Source organism: Apium graveolens, chromosome 8 (genome assembly GCF_009905375.1).
Source record: "Apium graveolens cultivar Ventura chromosome 8, ASM990537v1, whole genome shotgun sequence".
Classification (NCBI taxonomy): domain Eukaryota; kingdom Viridiplantae; phylum Streptophyta; class Magnoliopsida; order Apiales; family Apiaceae; genus Apium; species Apium graveolens.
This window is the reverse complement of record NC_133654.1, coordinates 33681398-33706509: the sequence shown is the minus strand read 5'-3', so window position 1 is coordinate 33706509 and position 25112 is coordinate 33681398. Positions and strand designations below refer to the sequence as shown.

The window sequence follows — 25112 nt, the reverse complement described above, 5'->3', positions numbered from 1 at the left end:
ATTTTTCAAGAAAGGTTGAGGCCCTCACTCCAAGATTATCTAGGGTTGAAGACTCTGTGGCTAAGATACTAGAACGCCAAGACTAACAAAATCAACTACTTTAACAGCTGGTGGCTGCTCAAACTTCAACATTTAATCTACTTGATGATAATAAAAAGGGGGAGAAGGATGTGTATTCAAGTCAGTAAAATAATAGTTCCATCTATTACAATCTCAAAGCCACCAGTCTTAGATACCATTGATCTAATCAACCTATTAGCAGCTGAGTTGAAGATAAAAGAACAAAGGCAAAGAACATATCAAAGAATCTCAGAGGTATTTGGCTCAACTGCTACTCAAGATAAATTTGTGAAGCACTCCACACAGTTAAAGCCAATTAACATGAATGAAATGAAGCTAGGGAAAAGAGAAAAGAATGAACCTTCAATGAAAAATGAATTCAAGAACTTTGTGGTGCTAAAACCTAAACCAGCATGTGTCACAATTTCAACAAAGCACCCAATATTGGTTGATTACTCTCCACCTAGACCTGATAAAGAAAAGCTGATGGGTGCATCTATCGTAAGCTTCCAAACAACCAAGGATGCCATTTTAAGATCAAGAATAGCCAGAATTTACAGATATGGAAAGATGCTATGTGTAATGACTGGACACCCTCAGTTTGGGTAAGCTAAAGATGAGGAAAAGCAAAGGCTAGGAGCTCAGAAAAAAGGAAGAAGCATGCCATTAAATGAGTTAAAAGAAAATTGAAAATGCCTGCAACTTCAACTGAAACTGAGAAGAAAGAAGAAAAGTTTGAGTGGGCTAAAGGGAACAGTGTAAAGGTCAAAGAAAAAAGGCCAAGTAGTGCTATAGAAAAGGAAAGTGAACCATCTCAATCTACCACCTCAAGTCAACCAATTGTGCCCGCTGTGGAGCCACTTGAATTCAAGGTTCATCCAAGTATCAATTTTCATGGTGAACCCATAATACCAAAGGTGAGCCTATACATTGGGATAGTTTACCAATTCCTAATCTAAACATACTAATGCCCACAAAGAAGAGAAAACCAAGAAGGAAGAAAGTAGGAATCAAGTCTAACCCACCTCAATTCAAAGCCATCTCCAAGCCTAAGCATATAGTAAACAAGGAGGATCAACTCTTTATATGTGACATCAAAGAATTTTCAGACATCAATCTTTACCGGGATGAATTGGATGATGTTAGGACAATTGATGCTTCCTACAAATTGCCGGAAAGGTTGGTGTTTAGATACAATGGAGGCAAGGAGATTACATGGCCACTCTACATGTATTGCACAAAAAAAACATATAATACGTGGTTAAGAATCAATCGTTCTGTCGCGAAAATCAACATTGGGCTAAGGTTCAAACCTTGTTTTTTATGTAGTCATACAAAATATATTAAGAATTAATGAAGATTGATGATATGCTTATTTAATGGGATTTTAAAATTAGAAAATAGAGTCGAATACATGTTTGCAGGAATCAGTTACATGTACAAATCAGTTACACACAGAAGAGATAAAATTTCATAATTTTGGGCGGGACTAGATTGGGCCAGGTTCGCCTAAAATTACTTAAATACCCTTAAAAGAGGGACTTATAATTTCACCAAATTTATGCACTTAACAAGATTTTTTTTTGTCACAACAGAAATTTAATTGTATTGATTTTCGAAAAAGTTTAAAAAAAGTAAAAGTGCAGATTTAAAAAAAAAATTCAAAAATATTTTATACCCCGTAAATTGTACCAGTAGTCCAGTTAGACCCGAAAATATTTAACACGATACGAATACGACATGAAAATTTAGTGTTTGTGTTTGTATTTTGAGTACACGACACGAAAAGGTACACGATACGAGATACACGATTGAGATACCATGTTATTTTGTGTTTACCCTTTGGGTATACGATACGACACGAAATACACGAAATAAATATATTTTTAATTAAATATTAATATTTATTATAAATATTAATATCTAAATTAAATAAATATAAATATTAATATGTATAATTATAATGAATATTTTAAAAATAATGCATAATTTTATAATGTTGTAAGTATAATTTTGTATATATTTTACCTAAAAATTAAATATTCCCTTTTATTTGTTTAATTAATTAATTATATTAATATTAACGCTACACGAGAAAGGGCACAAAATGAAGGTCCCCGAAAGTAAACGAACCGGTTTTGTGTTTGACCGAGGATTGCCCGGTCTAAGTCCAGTACTCTCTGGTCTCTAGTCTCTCCCCTAGTCCCCTCAGTGTAGAGATACATATATACAGAGAGAGAGAGAGAGAGAGAGAGCGGATTGGGAGAGAGCTGGGGTTTGTTTGCCGGGGATGTTTGAATTGTATAGTTGTTTTAAATGTATATTTCAAGACTCAACCTTTCTAGTGTTTAATTTCCATTCTGAGCATCTGGGTGATTTTATTTAATTATAGAAATTTGATTGGGGGGGGGTTTGTAGAAATGCTTGCTTATGGGTTCATGCATTTCATTGGTATTGTGTGTTGACTTAATCTGCTGTTTTAGGGTTGGTTTAAGATTTTGCTCTTCTAGTGATTGTGTTTATTCCCCTCAAAACTGAAAACTCTTGGTTGTTCACATAATTATGTACAACCATTCTAAAAATTTAAAAGGCTATACCCCATTTAAAGACCGATAGGTTTTGATTTTCGTAATGTTTTTTAACTCCAAAGGCTTTTACAAGCTTAATTTAATTATAATTTTGAGCATAAAGTGGCTCCTAGTCACTCCATTAGCGGTCTAATCCTGATTCTCTCAATGCTAGTGCTCAGGATGTTGTCACACTGACTTGCTGGATAATAACTCGAGGGATCCTGATTATAGAAGAGGAGATACAACTGGTTATAGAGTTTTGTATATGAGAGGATCCTGAGCAGATTAGTTTCGGCTCGTTTCCTCCAGCGAATACCTTTAAAGAATTATTGCATTGAGAAACCAGGTAAGTGCATTATCAATTTCAAGTATTTTTGTTATCTCTAAAAAATACCAATTTGACGGTATCTTTTCTTATTTAGGTATTTGAAGTAACATGTTAGTTTTTACCATCACTCTGAGTTCTTTATTTGCACGACCTCTGAAAAGCAGAAATAAACATATCACCCATACTTAGTTAGGCCAACATTATATATACTTTAGTCCAGAAGCAGATCCTTGGAGTGTCGGGGTAACATAATGAAGGGAAGCCACCGTTGCAGAATTTTAGGCAATGATGGTTCTAGCTAAAATTTATTTAGTAAAGTTATTTATACTTTTTTAATTTGATCCTCTTTTTTTAATCTACTCTGTTAAATAGCCAGTATCTCAGTAAGAAAATAAAAATTCTGAAAGATGATAAATAGATAATATTTATATGACAAATGAAGATATTCTACTTTGCTATAGTGGCAGTTATGTACATTTAAACTATCTCTGCTTGAATGGTTAATCCAATTTTTTTCAGTGTTCCAGAAATCGCTAGGCGTGCCAGGGCGGTGAGAGTACCTCCGAGAGATTAATCGGCAAGTCGGAGATTAATCGGACCGATTAATCGGAACATTAATCGGAAGAATATAAATATTATTTTTAATTTTTATAATTATATAATGATCAATATGTCAAATATTTGTTTCAAAAAAGAAATTAGAATGATATTAAACAATATCTACACATTTGACATTCGTTATGTGCTAATTATTGAGTTTGCAATATTAAATATATTTTAATTCACATTTTTAAACTTATTACAATATGTCATTTTTATATTTTAAGTGAGAAAAAAATATATTAGATTACTTGTTACTTCTTACCAATACTTTATATTATAAATTGACATGATATTGTGTGAAATTATGAAATTAATGAATTAAAATTATAAAAACATAAAAAATGTTTTTTTTAATTATTTCCCGCATAGACCGCCTTTATCCGCCTAGCCCGCCTAATCCCGATTTTAACCCGATTTTTGAAAAAAACGCCTAAATCACCGCCTAGGTCCGAGTCGAGGCGTTTTACTGCCGCCTAGCGCCTAGGCGCCGCCTTGGCGGCCGCGTAGACCGATTTTTAGAACACTGATTTTTTTATGTTATGCAGTTTGTCAAAATCATCTTTTTTGCTCACGGTCCATATACTAAAAGACTATTGAATATGCATTTGTCATTTTTTTAATCAGAAAATACACTTTTTACTTTTAGGGTGCTATATCATTGTGGTTTTTTTATATAAGAAGTTATTATATAATTATTTCCTTATCAATAAGTAAATTATATTCTGACCCATCCAAGATTCCTGTACATATTTTAAGTTTTGTGCTGGTAGCTTGTATTGCATTGTATTAATAAGTCAGAGGATAATCATGATATTTATCTCATTTGATAACATTTGATGACATTTCTTTGCTCGGAAGTTACATCACATGTTGCAAGTTCAAAATGTAATTAGCCTTGGGCAAAGACGTTACTCCTCTAAAAATGCCGAATGCTTATTAAACTAGAGGATTAAAGGATCAAATTAAAGTTTTAAAGACAGTGTGATTTTAGTTCTTATTTAAAAACTAATATGATTTATTTGGAATTTTATATACAGAACTAGAAATGTTTCATTTAGAATTTTAATGGATCTAAACTAATTTCCTGTAATAAAATTTACTTGCATTAACAAACTAAATGTTTTTTTTAATCTTCTAATACTAAAATGTTGATACTGGCATAATTATGTGAAATAATAAAGATAAATGCTTCGGCTTGCTAAATTCACAATGTGGTCACCCAAGAGTATTGTTTTTTGTGCAGGGATGTCTTGGCATATACTTTGCACGCCTTTCTATGTGCTGTAACTTTTCTCTTTCAGTTCTTTTTCACCGACATGGAAAGTCACCCAGATCTGCCACCGACGACTGGACCGGATGCTCTAATTGCTAAAGATGCCTTCAACAATTCTGCACAGTTCAACCACCTGAATACAATTTGGTAAAGGCATCATATTTTCTGTAAATATCAATTTAGTGAATATTTGTATTGTGATTTCAGCGTGTTTGTAGATGCTTAGCACAGCAATTGTAACTATGAAGGAGAGAGGTGGTTCTGATAGGCAAGCTATAGTTAATTATATAAAGAGGGAGTATAAACTTGTCACTGAATCATGCTACTCCGTTGACTCGGCAATGTAGGAAGATGATGAGACAGGGTCAACTCGTAATGAATAAGCATTATTATATGATTTTTGAATCTAGAAATGGTCAGTAGTCTGTTGAAGGTTCTGTTATGACAAAGAGGAGGCCTAGCCGTCTTCCCAAGATTCAGTATAATGGCAACGGGGTAGGTGGGTGTAGCTTCGCCTGCAGTGGGTAGTGTTTGTAGGCTGCTGATTACTTCTCCTTTTGATTAAGTTGGGGCAGCGCCAACTATGAAGCCAATGGGTGAGGTTGATGGTGGGACTTCAGTTAAGAGGCGCAAGGGAAGGCCACCTAAGTTGCACGCAGTAGTAGTTGAGGCTGAGTCAATGCATTGGGGTGGATTATGTGCAGGGGAAGAGGCATTTTTTGTTTGTAGGTCGGGAGAGCTACCTAAGGTCAACACCGGAATGGTTCGCCTTGGAGAAGGCTGGTATAATGTCTCCTTTAATGGGCAAAAGCAGTGGTGTGGACAGGGGACGTGGAAAGCCACCTAAGATGAGAAAAATGGGTTGGTTATGGGACAGGGGCCAAGGCAGCAACCCAGGATTGGGACTTTTAAAAAGCTGAAGGGTATGCCACCGGATATTGTCGTCGCAAGTAGTAGTGCCCACGGCATTGGTGGGGGTATTTGGGCCTGTTGAGGGGATGGGAGGTGCTGGTGGACCTTTTAATATAAGTTTTTTGGAAAACCTCTAGGCACCCCAAAAAAGGTATAATCATTAACTTTTATGAAATTTTCTGCATTTATTTTTGCTTATCAGTCCTGATTATCTTTAGTATATCCGGTTTATTTCAAAGCCCTATGTTTAACATAATAGCAAACATCATCGATGTAAGAAATCAATATGTTCTTTTGAATGTTGCACTAAGTTTTATATGCCTGATTGATCATCTATTTGCATTAATCTCTCTGTTTCTTGTTTGTAATTCCTGTCTAATTTCTTACTAGCAAATTTAAGTAAATTCTATCCTTTTTTTGGTTATAAATTTGTATTGTAGTTCAGAGCGTGTATGTGTTCGTGACTTCGTTCTAATTCTATATAGCTCCAAGTTCTTTGTTATGGTGCAACTTTATGAAACTTAATAAATTACATGGTGATGGCACATGCAACAAGCTTAAACAACCGTCCTTGGGTTTTTATATAATCCTTGTACAGCTCGGTCATCAAATATAGCGAGCTTATGTAACTTCCTATGGATACATGTGGTTATTACCTTAAATTGTTACTACCTTTAATTGATATATTGGTCTAAAATAAATATTTAGCGTTTAAATAATATTAGGTGCATCTACTTAAAATTAAAAATACAGCCCCAAATGAAACTTCCAACTTTATTTCTTGATCAAACTGATGTTTTGACATGCTTGATTATAATTTCCACACTTAGTTTTATTCAAGTGCCGCAATTAATATTTTATCTCTTAGGTGGCGTTTTCGTCAAGCTTGAATCTACATGCAGTTGGAACTTCCAGATTGAAAAAGTTTTCATTTCATAATTGTAATTAATTTGATAAGTGGATGAGATATTAAAGAGATTGCAGGATCCTGAAATGCTAAGCAAGGACACTTGGGTCGCATGCCGAGTCCCCGTGTCGGATACTCGGACACACGTGTCCCTGAATAGGACACACGGATTCTTTTACAATAATAATATGAAATTTTATCTTCAAAAATTGTAGTCAAAATCAATTTAAGCAAACTACATTCACAAAAGTAAGTATCAATGTCTATTAGTTACTACAAAAGTATTGATTATCGTATTCATTTTTTCATAAACTAAAAGATTTTACTTGTATTTTTGTGTTCTAGATTAATAACTACTGAATTTGATTCATTTTTCATGCAATTTTTTGTTTTTTTAGTAGGTTTTATTATGTTTAACATGAAATATTTATGGATTTTTGTTTATTTTTCATGTGTCCCTTCGTACCCGTATCTCCATAATATTATATTTGTCGAATTCTCGTATCCCCGCACTACGCACTCACACTCCTGCACCTGTGTGTTTGCTTCCTAGCTGAAATAAAATATATACATCCTCTAAGTGAGCTAACTACCATTTCCCGACCAAACTGATGTTATAACTGCTTAACTATAAATGCTGCACTTGGTTGTATATATGTAGGGTCTTGATATTTTCATCTCTAAGATTCTGTTGTAGTCAATCTTGAACGTCACGCGTTTAGGATTTCCATCGAGGAATTTGTCATTTTATTTATTAATCAATTTGTATGCATATGGAACTTCCAACTTGAAAAGGTTCTGGTTCCATGAATATGTAATAAATATGATGGTTGTATCAGATTTTGAATAGATTGTAGGATCCCGACCTGAAATGTATACGCCCTTTAAATGATACTTTCAACTATATATCTTAATCAAACTGTTTTCTAAGTTTGCAGGATTCTAAATGACGCACGTAGTCGTATTCAAGTACGATCATTAATATTTTATCTCTAAGATGCCGTTTTGTGAAATTTAAAATCAAATGCATTTAGAACTTATGTTGAAGGGTCAGTTTGATATTGATACAACCAATTTGCATTCATGTGGAACTTGCATTGTAAAATGTCCTTCATTTTATAATTATGTAAACAATTTATTAGATATGGAAGAGATGGCAGGATCCTGAACCGAAACATAAACTTTAGAGAGATAAAGTTGTGATGTAAGCAAATAGAATTTGTGTTTTATAGAAATGAACATTTTTACATGTTTAATGGTTGATTAATGAAAAAACAATTTAATTCCATGATACTCTTTTATATTTTGATGTGTGAATTGTGATGGATCTAAAATCATCAAACATTATGTTAACTATAATCTTTGAAACACATTTTCGGTATGGACTGATATATGCCACCTTAGATTGCTTTTAAGGGTAATGATGCTTTTAGACGGATCCTTTTGTTTATATGTAATGATTTTGCAATGTAATAAAAGGTATTAATACAATTACCCGTATAATATATAAATTCCAGATCTTTGCTCTTTTTTATTTAACCCTAAATCTTATTACAGATGAACTAATTTATTTTCTAACCTCAAATTTTAGAAAAATAATATTACATCTACATACTTTAAATTTTGTTCATAATTTGTTTAATTGCCCGATTTGTGCTCAATATCTTCCGTGTATTTATGTGATAGTTTTCACAGTTTTGTCATATTTACTGAGCTAATATATAGTAGAACACTAGAATTTAACTTGATCGTTATGTGATCTTTAGACAATAACCTTATATCTAATTTATTTTGATGTTTTTCTATAGTTTGTGCAATCGCCCAATTTGCACTCAATTTATTCCTGTATTTGTATGATAAATTTCACAACTTTATAATATTTACTCGAGATAATTTATAGTAGAATTTAACAAAAATTGTATGTGCGTGCATGCGTGTGTGTTTGTGTCGTCTCATATCCCAGCGGCCGGATCAAACTTTTCCACCTTTTCTTATTTGTAGTCTTCTACACATAAATGGCCTAATGTTCTCAAAACTAGCATCACTGTATATATATCTATATTTTATAGGTTCGCGTTATTTTTATTGCCACATTTCCATCTCTCTCTCTCTCTCTCTCTCTCTTCTCTCTCCCCCCCCCACCCCCCAACTCCCTCCCTCCTGTATTTTGCTCATTTAGTTTTTCATTCACACCAACATGGAAAGCCACTCTGATATGTCGCCAGCGACCGGACCTAATTTTCATATTACTAAAGCTTCTGTCAACAATGATGCCCAGCTCAACCATCCACGGTACAGTGAGGTACATACATTTAATTTTGTGTAAATTTGAATCTAGTGAAGATTTTGTGATTTAATTTAGGGATTTTGTGTGGACAGATGATTACAGCTGCAATTGTAGCTATGAAGGATAGAGGTGGTTCGAGCGCGCAAGATATATCGAAGTATATAGAGAGTGAGTATAAGGACTTGTCACCAAATCATGCAACTCTGTTGACTCAGCAACTTAGGAAGATGAAGAACCAGGGTCAACTTGTTATGAATAAGTATTCTTATATGCTTTCTGTAGGAAATAGTCAGTCTTTGGTTAAAGGTTCTGTTGTGACAAAGAGCAGGCCGGGACGTCCTCCCAAGATTCCATCCAATGGCGGTGTGGTAGGTGGTGTAGCATCACCTTCAGTAAGTTGTGTCAGTGGGCTTCCAGTGATTGCTGCTCCTTCTGTTATGATTGGGGCAGTGCCGATGGTGGTGCCATTGGGTGAGGTTGATGGAGGTGCACCATTTAAGAGGCGCGCAGGAGGGCCACCTACGTTGCATGCTATAGTGGCTGAGGCTGAGCGAAGTTCAGGGGAGGAGGCAGTTTCTGGTTGTAAGAGGCTGGGGACACCTAAGTATAACAATGGAATAGTTGGAACTGGAGAACGGGGTCCGGTGTTGGGTAAGAGAGGAAGGGGGTGTGTGGTTATGGAGGCTGCTATGGTGTCTGCTGTAGTGGGAAATAACGATTGTGTGGAGTGGCATTGTGGAAGACCACACAAGAATGGGGCTGTGAGTAGCAGTGGCCGCAGTGATGGTGGTGCGGTATTCGTGCCTGTTGAGGGAATGGGAGATGCTGATAGAGCTTCCAAAACATATTTGAGAAGGCCAACAAAGGTAATCTTTCTTTGATTTTTGTGGCAAGTGCTTCATTTAGTTGTCTTTATCTTATTAATCCCAATTGTATTTAAGATGTTGGGGTTTAATACACTTCTTGCATTTGACTGGATATCAAAATCCATTGATAGTAAAATGTTTTTTTTGAATGTTGCACTTGAGCTTAATATCCCTAAATCTGAATTATCTTAAAACTTATTCCATGATACCTCAAGTTCTTGTTTGTAATTCCATTGTCTAATTCCTTACCAGCAAATTTAAGCACGTTCCAAGTATTGTTATGTAAGAAAATCTGTTGATTTTTCCACAGGTGCTGCGCTAAGTGTATGTATTCATTCTAATTTATCTAGCTCTGAATCCTTTATTATGGTACATTGTAAGAGGCATAATAGTTACAGTGATGGTGCATGCACAAACTTCAACAACCTTTCGGGGATTAAACTAGACTCTCTTAGCGAACTTCATTTCTTCAATAAACTAATGTTTAATGTGCTTGATTATAAATGCTGCGATTAGTTGTGTTCGAGTATTGTCATTGTATCTTATCTCTAAGATGCCGTTTTGGTCAAGCATGAAATCACATGCATTCGGGACTTCCATTTAAAAAGTCATCATAAATTGTAAATTAGATCATATTGAAGAGATTGTAGGATCCTGAACTGAATGTATGCACCCTTTAAATGTAACTGCCAACTACATTCTGATTTTAAAGCGCATCATAATAAGTGTTGCACTGTGTTGAATTTAAGTAGCATTATTAATATTATATCTCGAAAGTGCCGTTTTAGTAAATCTTGAAACTTCACGCACTATGAACTTCCAATTGTAAAAATTCATTTCTCTTTGTCGTAATCAGTTTGACGATTGTTTGAATATTGAAGAGTGCAGGATCCTAATGTATTCCCCTCTAATTGGGACTAAACTGCCAACTACATTTCTTGATCAGATTGATGTTATAATGTGCTTGATTATATCTGCTGCACTTATTTGTATTTAAGTACCTTCATTAGCATTTTATATTTAATAGGATGCTGTTTAGTCAATCCTGCATTTGTAAAAGATTTTGATTATTATGCAATCAATTTGCATGCATTTGAATTTTATATTGCTAAAAGTAGTCATTTCATTATTATGCAAATAATTTGATAACTGAATTAGATACCTCAACTAATAAGTAAACTTTACAGAGATAAAGTTGTGTCCTTGGAAGCTAGAATTTGTGGTTTGACAAGTATATAGTCTATCATACTTGTTCGATTTTTGATTTATATAAAAAAACTACACTTTCATGTTAATTAATATATATATACACAGTAACACAGGATATATTAATTGCATTCAAATTTTGATGTGTGATCAATTTCAAATGATCTACATTGTAGTTCAGGAGTGAGATCTGCCACCTAAATTGCTGGTCCTTTGTTTGAAAAGTAAAGATGCGGTCATTAGTACCAAATCCAAAAGTAATAGCGAGAAGTATTGTGCACATGAAACTTAGGTACTGTAGTTGAAATATAGTTTTATTTAGATATGTTTGGTGCTATTGAAAATCACTTTTTGATTTCAAAATATAGCAGTACCTAGATGTATTTTTAGCATCACCATTGGACTTGCTCTTATGAACAAAAAAAAGAAGACTAGAACCTTTTTTGAGCCAACCTTGAGAATTTTATACTTTCATTATCAAGTGTATTTTAGATTTTGAAGTAGCATGATTATCATCCTGTTTAATGTGTTTCCCATCTTTTTTAATGCAGCAATCTAAAGTTAAACATGATGAAGACATTGCAAGGCCATACCTAAACAATGAAGGTGGACCCGGAAGTGACCCAATTGAACCGCTGTGTGCTCAGTATCAGAACTTCCGTATCTAAATCAAGGGTGTATGTGTCTTGAACATAATAGCGTCTATCATGATTTAGTTCTGATGATTTCTATTTGTACGATTTAGTGTATGATTTAGTTACTTGAGGAGACAGGTTGAGGGAACGAATCTGTTGCAAAAGCTTGACAGCACTTGAATGGAAACTCTGTAGTAATTGTAATGTATCAGAATTTGTCAATGTAATTATTGTAATAAGATTCCATCTGAGCAGCATTATGCTACTTCAGCAGTTCTTATAATCATACTTTAGAACAGGAGGCATGGCTGAGATATCTACAGGTGTGCAGTGTAATTTGTGCAGGTTCTTGTCTCCTCGATTTCCAGCCAGAAGCTGCAGGTAAGTTTTGAATGTGCTGAGGGGGTATGTACTTTAGCAATGATCTTCCTGAGTAATTTTCCGGTGTTGCTGTAAAAGCAACAAACCAGACTTTTCATTTGAAAATTTGCATAATCTAAGCAACAGAAAAGCCAATAGTTTATTCATTAGTGAACTTTTGTATTCTTTACAAAACATGCGTTACTAACCCCAACTATCTAGGATCATATATCGCGATAGGATTATAGTAGCACCTAAGTTGGTCATGACTTGTAAATTCTAATGGGCGGTTGCTCATTTTATCAGTTCAGGTGAACAAGAGCCTGTACTATAGTTTCAGTAATGTTATAACACAACAAAACAAGGGAAATTGAGATTCAAATCCAAAATATTACATGCAATCGTTATAAAAAAAATTGTTATATTCGATCACACTCATGAATTCATGTATTTGATGAATGATCAATGTACAAGACACATGTCCAGAAGACTCTTCTGCCGATTGTTATACCCAGAATTTTACGACATGACATGATCAACAAAGACGACAACTCGGTTGGCGACGAGACAAGACGGGAAGAAGTGGGACAGGATCGTGATCAGACAAGATGAGAAGGTGACAGATAATATAAGATGGAGGATTAGGTCAGTGATAAGCCGAGTTTATAGGCATGTGAGCTACAGAATTGAGTGAAGTGTACAATTATAACAAAAATAGTTAGAAGAAAGGGAATAAGGAAGGGAGTTTAAAAGAGGAGAAAAACAAGGGATGAGGAGAGGCCAAGAAAGTAGGAACAAACTGTAGGACAATTGGTATTAGACAAGAAAATAGCAGCATGGTGAAGGAGGGATACCGTCACAAGCTCTAAAAAGAAGACTAAAAACACACCTACACAACACCCCCGAAACCTTAACCTACGAACACGTTTATGAACATCATAAACACGATGAATGTCTTTGTTCATGTACTGTAATAACCCCAATTTTTGGGAAATTTTTGAAACCCTTATGAATAGTGTTTTTGCTGAATGAGAAAACTTTTCATGCCACACTATGTAGGGGTTCTGTTATTGATCTTCTGGGATATTATTAGTACTCTATGTGGTATATAAGTGTATGTAAAGATCGTCAGAATCCAATTTCCGAACACTTGGATTTTTCCCGGAAATCCACTAGATACGGAAGGGATTGAGTATAAGGTAACAGGATAAAACGGATTTAAATTAAAAGATTATAATAGAGGATCATAAAAAGGAATATAATGTATTGAGAAAGGTTAAGGGAACCTAAGTAATAAGATCCCGGGTATGATCCTTCAAACGATAAACGAAAACGAAAGTTAAGCGAACCGTATAACAGATCAGCGGTCATTAGGCAAACGATTAGGAAGTTAAGCAAAGGGATTAGAGAGAGTGATGTCACCCAACCAATGAGAGGAGGACAAAGAGGGAAAGATGACATCACAACATGACATAGGCATGACATGGGAAGGAAGGAGGTGTGGTTGAATGAGAACCACACAAATTCAAGGGCAACAAGGTAATTAACTAAATCAAACACAAAAACAAGCCAACCAAGCCAAGCAAAATCATTTTTCATCAAAATCAAAAAGCAACCAAGGCATGGTTCATCTTTGCTCTCGGCTTTTTACTATTCAAAAGGCAAGGAAATTCAAAAATCAAAGATCCAAGCTTCCTAAATTGGTGAGTTAATTCCCTAATCATCTTCATGCTTAGTTAGGGCTATATCATGAGTTTAAGCCATCAATTCCTTCTCCATCTTCTTCATTTAATCAAAGAAGAAGACTATGAATAGTGTTTTCAAGTTTTTAACTTGAAATTTTTCTTGTTTTCCTTGAAGATCCAAGCATTCCTAAGACTTCTCAAAGCTTCTTAAGGCTTCCTAGCTCCTCCCACCACTTCAAGGAAGGTATATCATCTCCAAACCCTAGATTCCTATGTATTATAAGATGATTTTGATTAGTAGGGTGATATTGTAGCTTGATGTTGTGATTTAGAGTTTGGGATTTGAAATGGTATTGAATTGGAATGGTAAATGTTGTTGTTTTGATTAAAAGAACTTAAGAATGGTTAAAGTTAAGCTTAGGCATAAGTATGAATGTTAAAATTGAATTGGTTGGGGTTGTTATGATGTGATAAGGATGGATGTTGGTTGTATGTTGGATTTGAGGTTGAATTGGGTTGGTTTTGAATGGTTTAAAATTGGGAAATCGCGTAAACATAGCCGTCGTAACGTCCGATTTTCTTTAGACTGTTTTTGTGCATAACATTAGGACCCGAGAACCCCCTGCTAGATTATGACCATTGCCATGTTTAGATAGCTCATGTTACGAGCTTCGTCTTGATATGTAGTTCGTTCGATTCCGATGCACGGTTTAGGAGAAACGACCGTTTCAAGTAACGGCGTTTCGCGAACGAAACTTTTCCCCTCGCCTTACTTTGAAACATAGGTTAAAGACCAAAAAGGATTAATTAATGTATGAAACATTTATGGTAAGTGTGTTAGGCAGTTGGTAAGACACTCGCGAAGGAATCGCCTTAAAACTCGTAAAGGTTAAATTATTAAAAATGGTGGAGCCGAGGGTATCCGAGTGACTTAAGCAAATCAGTAAGCGCAAAGCAAGCGTTAGAGTCTAAGTTAGTTAAAGTATAGATTTACAAGTGACTTTGGTTTAATTCCAACTTACTTGTTGTTTATAGGTTACCAGACTCGTCCCGAGCCTTTTATCACCCCAAGTCGCTCAGGTAAGTTTTCTACCAGTTATAACTGTTGTTGTGATGTATATATGTATTTGCATTATCTTGCGATAAATGCATGTTGGTTAATTAGCAAATGTTGCAATATATTGAAGCATGCTGCTATGGTATATATATATGCATGCCTGTTTCGTATTCTTTCCATATATATATGTTGATTCAGTTGATAATACCTATGCTAGAGGATAGCGGTAATTTGCATATACCCTTAGTATAGGGACCCAAAGGTGAAAATATTTTCTAAAACCGGGAGTCGAGGATCCCGAGTAGATTTTGTATATATGGATATAAATATATATATATATATATATACTTATATATATATATATGGTCATAGTTTTCAAAACTATTAATCGAATAAGGTTTATTTGATAACTTTATTTTATTATGAATATTATTCAAATATTCATCCGAGGACTTATGACTCCTTTATTTTATTATTGCATATTATTACAAATATTCATCCGAGGACTTATGACTCCTTTATTTTATTATTGAATATTATTTGAATATTCATTTGAGGAGGTATGACTCATTTATTTTATTTAATGAATATTATTTATAATATTCATTCGAGGTATTATGACTCCGCTTATTACTGAAATATATTCTTTATTTTATTAAAGAATAAGGTGTCGATAATCAAACTTATTTTTGATTATTCAAATAAAGATATTACTTTCGTATAAGTATATCTTTGATTATTCGCTATTCATTTCGAGTATAAGTTTTCCAACTTCTACCTCCATTATTCTTTATGGGAATATTATTTAAATAATAATATTCAGATATTTCTTTCATAATTGGGACTGATTTATTTCATAAATCAGCATTACTCCAAACATTCTTAAAAATGTTTTCGAGTCTTCAAAATAAATTTAAAAAGGGTAGAGCGGATCCCAAAACTTGTTTTCAAATTCAAGATCTTCCATTTTAAGGGGACTTGAATACTCGCTCAAAAATCTGAGGGATCCGGCTCTGTGGTGTATTTTATATTCGCAACACGGTTGCAGTTTTGGTAAATGACTTGATTACTTACCCAACGTTCGGGAAGTAAGTCCATCTATTGAGTCGGCATAAGCAACATGGGCTCAGTGGGAGTCCATCAAATGCATAAGTGGCTGAGTGGCAGTCCAGCATAAGGTCCTATTGAGACCAGGGTGATGACCAGTGGGGAATTCGTCCATCTACTAGTAGAAAAGGTTACTTATGGGTATCTTTGCCTGATCAGCAAGATATCTGGTTTATGCCAAATTCTTTTCCTTTCCAAATTTATTGGATATTGCAATTCTGTTCATACTTTACATGACAGAGGTTTTCAGGAAATGTATAAAGGAAGATGTATATGTGGATATATATATATATCAGAACTTAATGAAGTATGTCATAACTTCATTTCCTTTAATAATATTTTAAAGATTTAATCTATTCAAATCTTGTCTTGTAGTCTCATCTATGTGATGAACTGTTGAAAGCTCATTATACTTTGAACAGTGGTAGTTCAAGTAGCTTTATAAATGATATAAGTATAGTGAAGTATTTGGTAACTTCATCCCTTGTTTTTACTTATATCTAGTAAGTAATTATCTTACTCATGATAAAAGATTCTAGTAAGTATCCATTTAGATACTTATATTATTGTTATCACTATATATTATCTTGCGAGCTGTAAGGCTCACTCTTGCTTTATTTCTTCATCACACAACAACAGTTAGGAAAGATGGCCAGACTCCAGCAGACCCAGCGCAAGCGCGTGGGAAGCGTCCCACGTCTTCCCGATGATGTTGTAGCTGCTATAGCTGCAGAGGTAGATCTATTGGTAGATCAGGCATTCTATTTTGAGAATCAAATTATGTATAATTATAACTTGTGGCAGATAATGGCAATTAACTGTAAATTTATCAAGTAATCATTTTGGGTTGTAATAACTTGAAATTGTGGATTCAAAGACTTGTGATTATTTTGGATATTCATCTCTGAGACTATAACGTGTGGTTTGTGTGTTTATTGTGGGGTCACAGTACAGGGTAGTTGAGTAATTATTAAGATTGGGTGTTATTAAGGGAAATGGAACTCGTGACAACCCGGATCCCCGACCCCGGATTTGGGGGTATTACAGAAGTGGTATCAGAGCTAAGCGTTATAAACCTCAGAGATGATGTGACGTTAAGATAATAAGTTCACTAAGATAATAAGAACTCTTGCCAAGTTCATAGTCGGACTACCTAACGTAGTACTGACAGTTAAAACCCTTATGGGAACCCCTATAAATATCGTGATAGTAGCGTAGTTCGTTATCGTACATGGTAGCGGGACTCCGAACCCTGAGGTTGAGGAGCAACAACGCGATGATGTTTTATTACTAATTGGAGATCGGATTGTGGATCCGATAGAGTGTCCTAATGCAGGACCGGATGATGTTGATATTGAGGATGTAGCGGTTGAGGATGTTGTCCTAGATGGGATTGTTGCTGAGGAGGATCTCGTGGAAGATCCTAACAAGAATGAATATAGGACCATTGAGGAATTGATGACCATGGTTAGGGCAACTCCCAGAGGTAGGATTGGCCGGTCACTACCGGAGGTTCGTTCAAGTTTGTAAAGATAGTAGCCCCTTTAACGCGGCTTACTCGTAAGACTGAGAAGTTCGAATGGACAGAGAAATGCGAGAACAGCTTTCAAGAACTGAAGCAGAGGTTGGTGATGGCCCCTATGCTGGCGTTGCCGGATGGAAAAGGAGATTTTGTGAAGTGTACTGACGCTTCGCACAAGGGCTTAGGGTGCGTGCTTATGCAGCACGGTAAGGTAATCGCGTACATGTCAAGACAATTAAGGTAATATGAAATTCGATATCCCCGCCCATGAGCTTAGGCTCGTGGCAATAGTTTTACCCTAAAGATTGGAGGCACTACTTGTATGGAGAGAAGTGCGAGAATTACCTAAGCCATAAGTGCTCTAGTACGTTTTCACGTAGAAAGAACTCAACATATGCCAGAGGAGGCAGTTAGAGCTAATCAAGAATAATGATTGGGAGATTCTTTATCATTCGGGGAAAGCCAATGTGGTGGCTGATGCCCTTAGTAAAAAGGAGAGACTCAAGATGATAATGTCTTTGGGAGAGTTTATAAGAGATTTTGGAAATAGTAGTGAAGGTAACCGGAGCCGGTACCGAAAAGCTGTTTGAGATTGCAATAGAGACCGAATTATTGGAAAAGAGCATACGGTGCCAGAGAAAGGTGATGAATGAAGGCAGAGAGCCAACAAATAAATATGAGATTAATACCGAGAAAGATGATAAGGGAATAATGAGGTATTCCTATAGAATTTGGGTTCCGAAAGTTCAAGAGCGTAAGGATGAGAACTTAGATGAGAGCCATAGTTTGAGGAATAAGATTTAGAGCAAACCCTGAACGTGATAGTCAGGGAGGTCGCCATCAAGATAGAAGGAACCCATAACATAATGAAGTGGAAAATGAGGATTTTAACGTATAAGATAACCCCAAGTATGGGAGAAGGATGAAACATTTCATACTAAGGAAACAGAAAGTCGAGTAAGGAAAGGAGACCCGAGACGGTACTCCTATACGGCAATTTATGGACCTGTCTAAAAAAGGAGTTAGACTATTATCCCCAACCACCACCCTGAGGAAATAATGCGATGAGAAATTCTTTCAGGTTCTTTAAGTCGCTAAGCTCTTAGAGTTCCAAGGAACAAGCTGACCCAGTCGAGGCAAGAGCCTGGCTAAAGGAAATAGAGGAATCATTTGAGATTTTGAATGATTGACGGATCACAAAAGACTATTTTTGTCACTTACCCTCCCAAGAGAGAGACCACCCGCTGGTGAAAGGCCAAGGAAGGCACGGAGCAAGAGATTATAATAAACTGATTTGAGTTCCGTAAATTGTTTTCGGGAAAGTAATTCCCAAGGTTATGGAGATAGTGAAAAAGCTTTAGAGTCAGAACAAAGGCAGACAAGTATGATAAATTATGAATCTAAGTTGTAAAAGTTGTCAAGATTCGTTCTGAGGACACGAATCCAGAATGACGGGATGTTTGAAATCAATGCTTATGTTGTGTTGGTTCATGAAATAATGATAAGAGAAAGGAATATAACGGCAATAGAGTTTGAGGAATGATAAGGGAGTTGGGTATGAGGAAACCCTAAAGACTCGTAGAAATAGAAATAGAAGAGTATGTAATCGTCAGGATGAGGGTGATTCACCATGAGTTAAAATTGATGGTTGAGGGCATAAGAGATACATATATTTTATCCCCTGTAAGTTGGGAAGATTCAAGGAAACCTTGAGATAATTCGAAGGATAAATAATGAGACGCGGATAGACTGAGGAGACAAGAAAGTAAGAAATTAAGAAAATTGGATGAAGGAAGTGACCTTCAAGAAGGTGAAGTGTAAGACCGGTGGCATGATACCCAGAAAGGGAGACGCCAGATATAAAAGATATCCCAACATTGAGGTGACTGTTGAGATAAACAACAAAAGTAAATAAGGAATTATTAAGAAGAAGTTCACGTTGAACACGACCAATATCTTCCAGAACATCCTTGTTATCGTTACCAGATTAGGCAAGAAAAGCGGATAACCGTTGTTATCTTTTGGAGGCCATTTTGATTAACCTCATTTTGTATACAGATGTTATTGTGAAATTAGGCATATACTATCGAGGTGGGAATGATTGAATAAGACACCCTTATCAGGGATATATGACTTGATTTATCCATGGAAGGATGCATGTACCTTTTAAAAGTGGAATTAAGAATAGAACATCGGTAACTTAAAATGAATCCTAGGGGAATGCATAAAGGTTGGCATTTCACCCTTAATAGGGACAGTATGAGTTTTGACAGGATGAATTGGAAAGGATTAAGGTAATAACAACCTTTAAGAATCAGTGGAGAAATTTTTCAGAAGTATATAGACAATGGTTCTAGTAATAGTAAATGGTATTTCGATATGCCTTGTATCTAGGGAATACAGGAGGAACTATTGAAATATAACCTTAGAGGTTTTGCATGGAGATAGGTAATATTCAAATTTCTCAAGAATAGAAATGTTGATAAAGGAAATGTGTCGTAATTATAATGATGCCAAGTGGGGCACGTGTTGAACCACGAGAAAGTATGAATCGAACCAGTAAAGGTCGAAATTGTTCAGGGCAATTAGGGCCCAGGATAAAAAATGTTCTAAGTATGATTAAGAGTCAATCATGACAGTGATTAACCTCTAAAGACTGAGGGGATAATTTATGGAAAAAGGGTGATTTTTTTTTACTCATCTGATTTTAAGGAAAACATCTTCACTCAAGCAGTGATCTGAAATAGGGTAGAAATTAGTGAAAGTGGTTAAGACGACATTGATTATAAGGAACTATTACTATCAGGAAAGGCCAAAGAGGTGGCCGACACTTTAACGGTAAAAGGATAATTGTAGGCGCTTGTGCCAAAGAATACAGTGATGATGGTTAAAGCTGTGAAGGTTGTATTATGGTTTAGAAGATTGACATTCCTTCTGATGACTGTGCAATACCCAACCGTAATAGTAGTTGGTAAAGGTTTAATTCGTGTAATCGCCATGAACGGGCTATCTATCTTAGAAGGTCCTATCTTGAGATAAGCCAGGACCATGTTTCAAAAAGGACTAGACGAACCTTTGAGTAAGTCTTCTATTTAAGGCATATGATTTAGAATGGTATTAACCTGCTATCATTGATTTGATTGAAACTCTTCTGCAATTTTATCTGCTTCATGTCATGTATGTATGTCAGGATCAGGAGTGTTCTTCATGAATCAGGAATGGTGATTAGGTTACCTCCTTAGAATGATTTGATACGACATGTATGGACTCAGTATGGTTAGATATTAAGATTTTATGGAAAAGTGAATGACGACAGTAGGTCAGTGGTGGACCATAGTAAGGCAGCAATGATTCTGCGAGTAGTGAGCTGATTACAACCGTGAGAGTTGTATTGGAATGGGTGTTGAGATTGAGTACCACTAATCGGGTCGTGGTAGTGTATAAGTTATCATTGATAGACTAATTAAGTAGAGTATCTACCTAGTGAATAATTATTCTTTCTTATCAATAGAGAGTCGTATTATTATACGAAGAAGGTTATGGTGCAAGCATAGAATTCTAGTAACGATGATGTATAGAATGAGATCCCAGATTCAATTTTCGATGTCGAGGGAGTTTCAAAGGTGATTGTGTATAAGCTCGAGGAAGAGCATGGGTCCATAGAATGATGGACGGAATGGCAAAAATATTTAGGCATGCGAAATACGATGCTATAATACTTGATGTTGATATAAATACGTATATGTTTTGTTCTCCTATGACAAACCTCTATAGTTCAGAGGTAGATTCCAAGCCAGATATTTTATGGCAATAATTTTTTTTTTATGAATATACAATTCTTTTCAGTTCGTTCTTTTCTCTTCTTTTCATTTCATGTAAGCTGAGAAGAACAACCCTTCCAGAAGGGGAGGTATTGCCGAATGACTATCTATCTGTGTGATAGAAGCCGAGTAGGATACCAACTATTGTTTAATTGCTTGTCAAGTACTAAAGGCTGGCCACCTTCTGTACTAACTATGCAATGTAACAAGTGTTCATGATCATAGTGATCTCTCAACAAATTCCTTTACTTCTATATGATTGATCAAATTTTGGAAAATAGAAACAACTGAAAAAGGAGTAATAAAGTGGTGGTAGTATGCGGAATGGAAACACATTCGTGATACTAAGGTTGACGTGGTTATTAAAAGGTTATAGAACGCTAGTGAGCAAAAGTATAACCCGTATAATATTAGGAACGGAAGGTAGTAGCGATTACGAACTGGAAAAGAATGGGTATTAAGAAGCAAAAGCTATAATGCTAGAAGCTATAATGAGAGTCTGTGCAATAGACTTGAAAGAAATTGGAATGATCACTTAACGCGGATTAAGTTATCTTACGACAATAGATCATATGTCAGTATTGAGGTATCGCCTTATGAGATCCTTGAGGGAAGACAATGTCGATCTCCCTTATGTTAGGATGAAGTTGTAGAGCGCAAGATGCTCGGACCCGCAGTAGTCCAAAGGACCAGGGATATAATAGATCTAATCAGAGGACGACTGGTAGTAGCCAGGAAGGACATAAGAAGTATGTCGATTTGACACGAAAGGACAAAGAATAGGAAGGAGGCAACCTTGTATTGTTAAAAGTATTCCCTTGAAAAGAATTAATGAGATTCGGAAAGAAAGGAAAGCTAAGTCCACCAATTGTTGGACCCTTGGATATATTAAGACGTTTTGGGAAGTTAGCATATGAGCTAGCCCTACCCCCGAACATGTAGTAAGTTCATAGCGTGTTCCACATATCAATGTTAAGGAAGTGTAATTCGGATTCCAGACAAATAGGGGCATATGAGTGCATAGACACGCAACCCGACGTAACCTATATGGAGCAACCAAGAAGGGTTATAGAGTGAAAAAGGAACAAGTGCTTAGGAGAAGGGTTATCAAACTAGGCGGAGTTTGGTGGTAGGACCACAATGTGGAAAAATTTACTCGAGAGTTAGAAAGTGAAATGCTAAGAGAGTATCCCTATTTATTTTCAATTTGATTCCGGGACGGAATCCTTTTAAGGAGGGGAGACTGTAATAACCCCAATTTTTGGGAAATTTTTGAAACCCTTATGAATAGTGTTTTTGCTGAATGAGAAAACTTTTCATGCCACACTATGTAGGGGTTCTGTTATTGATCTTCTGGGATATTATTAGTACTCTATGTGGTATATAAGTGTATGTAAAGATCGTCAGAATCCAATTTCCGAACACTTGGATTTTTCCCGAAAATCCACTAGATACGGAAAGGATTGAGTATAAGGTAACAGGATAAAACAAATTTAAATTAAAGGATTATAATAGAGGATCATAAAAAGGAATATAATGTATTGAGAAAGGTTAAGGGAACCTAAGTAATAAGATCCCGGGTATGATCCTTCAAACGATAAATGAAAACGAAAGTTAAGCGAACCGTATAACAGATCAGCGGTCATTAGGCAAACGATTAGGAAGTTAAGCAAAGGGATTAGAGGGAGTGATGTCACCCAACCAATGAGAGGAGGACAAAGACCAAAAAGGGTTAATTAATGTATGAAACATTTATGGTAAGTGTGTTAGGCAGTTGGTAAGACACTCGCGAAGGAATCGCCTTAAAACTCGTAAAGGTTAAATTATTAAAAATGGTGGAGCCGAGGGTATCCGAGTGACTTAAGCAAATCAGTAAGCGCAAAGCAAGCGTTAGAGTCTAAGTTAGTTAAAGTATAGATTTACAAGTGACTTTGGTTTAATTCCAACTTACTTGTTGTTTATAGGTTACCAGACTCGTCCCGAGCCGTTTATCACCCCAAGTCGCTCAGACAAGTTTTCTACCAGTTATAACTGTTGTTGTGATGTATATATGTATTTGCATTATCTTGCGATAGATGCATGTTGGTTAATTAGCAAATGTTGCAATATATTGAAGCATGCTGCTATGGTATATATATATATATGCATGCCTGTTTCGTATTCTTTCCATATATATATATGTTGATTCAGTTGATAATACCTATGCTAGAGGATAGCGGTAATTTGCATATACCCTTAGTATAGGGACCCAAAGGTGAAAATATTTTCTAAAACCGGGAGTCGAGTATCCCGAGTAGATTTTGTATATATGGATATAAATATATATATATATATACTTATATATATATATATATGGTCATAGTTTTCAAAACTATTAATCGAATAAGGTTTATTTGATAACTTTATTTTATTATGAATATTATTCAAATATTCATCCGAGGACTTATGACTCCTTTATTTTATTATTGAATATTATTACAAATATTCATCCGAGGACTTATGACTCCTTTATTTTATTATTGAATATTATTTGAATATTCATTTGAGGAGGTATGACTCCTTTATTTTATTTAATGAATATTATTTATAATATTCATTCGAGGTATTATGACTCCGCTTATTACTGAAATATATTCTTTATTTTATTAAAGAATAAGGTGTCGATAATCAAACTTATTTTTGATTATTCAAATAAAGATATTACTTTCGTATAAGTATATCTTTGATTATTCGCTATTCATTTCGAGTATAAGTTTTCCAACTTCTACCTCCATTATTTTTTATGGGAATATTATTTAAATAATAATATTCAGATATTTCTTTCATAATTGGGACTGATTTATTTCATAAATCAGCATTACTCCAAACATTCTTAAAAATGTTTTCGAGTCTTCAAAATGAATTTAAAAAGGGTAGAGCGGATCCCAAAACTTGTTTTCAAATTCAAGATCTTCCATTTTAAGGGGACTTGAATACTCGCTCAAAAATCTGAGGGATCCGGCTCTGTGGTGTATTTTATATTCGCAACACGGTTGCAGTTTTGGTAAATGACTTGATTACTTACCCAACGTTCGGGAAGTAAGTCCATCTATTGAGTCGGCATAAGCAACATGGGCTCAGTGGGAGTCCATCAAATGCATAAGTGGCTGAGTGGCAGTCCAGCATAAGGTCCTATTGAGACCAGGGTGATGACCAGTGGGGAATTCGTCCATCTACTAGTAGAAAAGGTTACTTATGGGTATCTTTGCCTGATCAACAAGATATCTGGTTTATGCCAAATTCTTTTCCTTTCCAAATTTATTGGATATTGCAATTCTGTTCATACTTTACATGACAGAGGTTTTCGGGAAATATATAAAGGAAGATGTATATGTGGATATATATATATATATATATATATATATATCAGAACTTAATGAAGTATGTCATAACTTCATTTCCTTTAAAAATATTTTAAAGATTTAATCTATTCAAATCTTGTCTTGTAGTCTCATCTATGTGATGAACTGTTGAAAGCTCATTATACTTTGAACAGTGGTAGTTCAAGTAGCTTTATAAATGATATAAGTATAGTGAAGTATTTGGTAACTTCATCCCTTGTTTTTACTTATATCTAGTAAGTAATTATCTTACTCATGATAAAAGATTCTAGTAAGTATCCATTTAGATACTTATATTATTATTATCACTATATATTATCTTGCGAGCTGTAAGGCTCACTCTTGCTTTATTTCTTCATCACACAACAACAGTTAGGAAAGATGGCCAGACTCCAGCAGACCCAGCGCAAGCGCGTGGGAAGCGTCCCGCGTCTTCCCGATGATGTTGTAGCTGCTATAGCTGCAGAGGTAGATCTATTGGTAGATCAGGCATTCTATTTTGAGAATCAAATTATGTATAATTATAACTTGTG

General features: G+C 35.3%; 1 protein-coding gene across 6 annotated transcripts; it reads left to right on the top strand.

Moving 5' to 3' along the window:
• The first annotated feature begins 2203 nt into the window (after positions 1-2203).
• On the top strand, positions 2204-11923 carry LOC141677862 (uncharacterized). Of its 6 annotated transcripts, none has more exons than XM_074483947.1 (6): positions 2204-2378; positions 2803-2976; positions 4805-4981; positions 5053-8955; positions 9033-9806; positions 11564-11923. In XM_074483947.1, exons 4-6 carry the CDS (start codon positions 8851-8853, stop codon positions 11678-11680), a joined length of 996 nt encoding a protein of 331 aa, XP_074340048.1. In that variant the 5' UTR covers positions 2204-2378; positions 2803-2976; positions 4805-4981; positions 5053-8850; the 3' UTR covers positions 11681-11923. The 6 variants fall into 6 exon arrangements, with proteins under 6 accessions (XP_074340048.1, XP_074340049.1, XP_074340047.1 ...); XM_074483948.1 differs by having other exon boundaries at positions 4805-5897; positions 8859-8955; XM_074483946.1 differs by having other exon boundaries at positions 4805-5897; positions 6615-8955.
• The last annotated feature ends 13189 nt before the right edge of the window (positions 11924-25112 follow it).

Coding starts and splice junctions, on each gene's coding strand:
- LOC141677862 (XM_074483947.1), top strand. CDS start 8,851: ATGGAAAGCCACTCTGATATGTCGCCAGCGACCGGACCTAATTTTCAT. Junction 8,956..9,032: donor ACCATCCACGGTACAGTGAG/GTACATACATTT, acceptor TTGTGTGGACAG/ATGATTACAGCTGCAATTGT. Junction 9,807..11,563: donor ATTTGAGAAGGCCAACAAAG/GTAATCTTTCTT, acceptor TTTTTAATGCAG/CAATCTAAAGTTAAACATGA.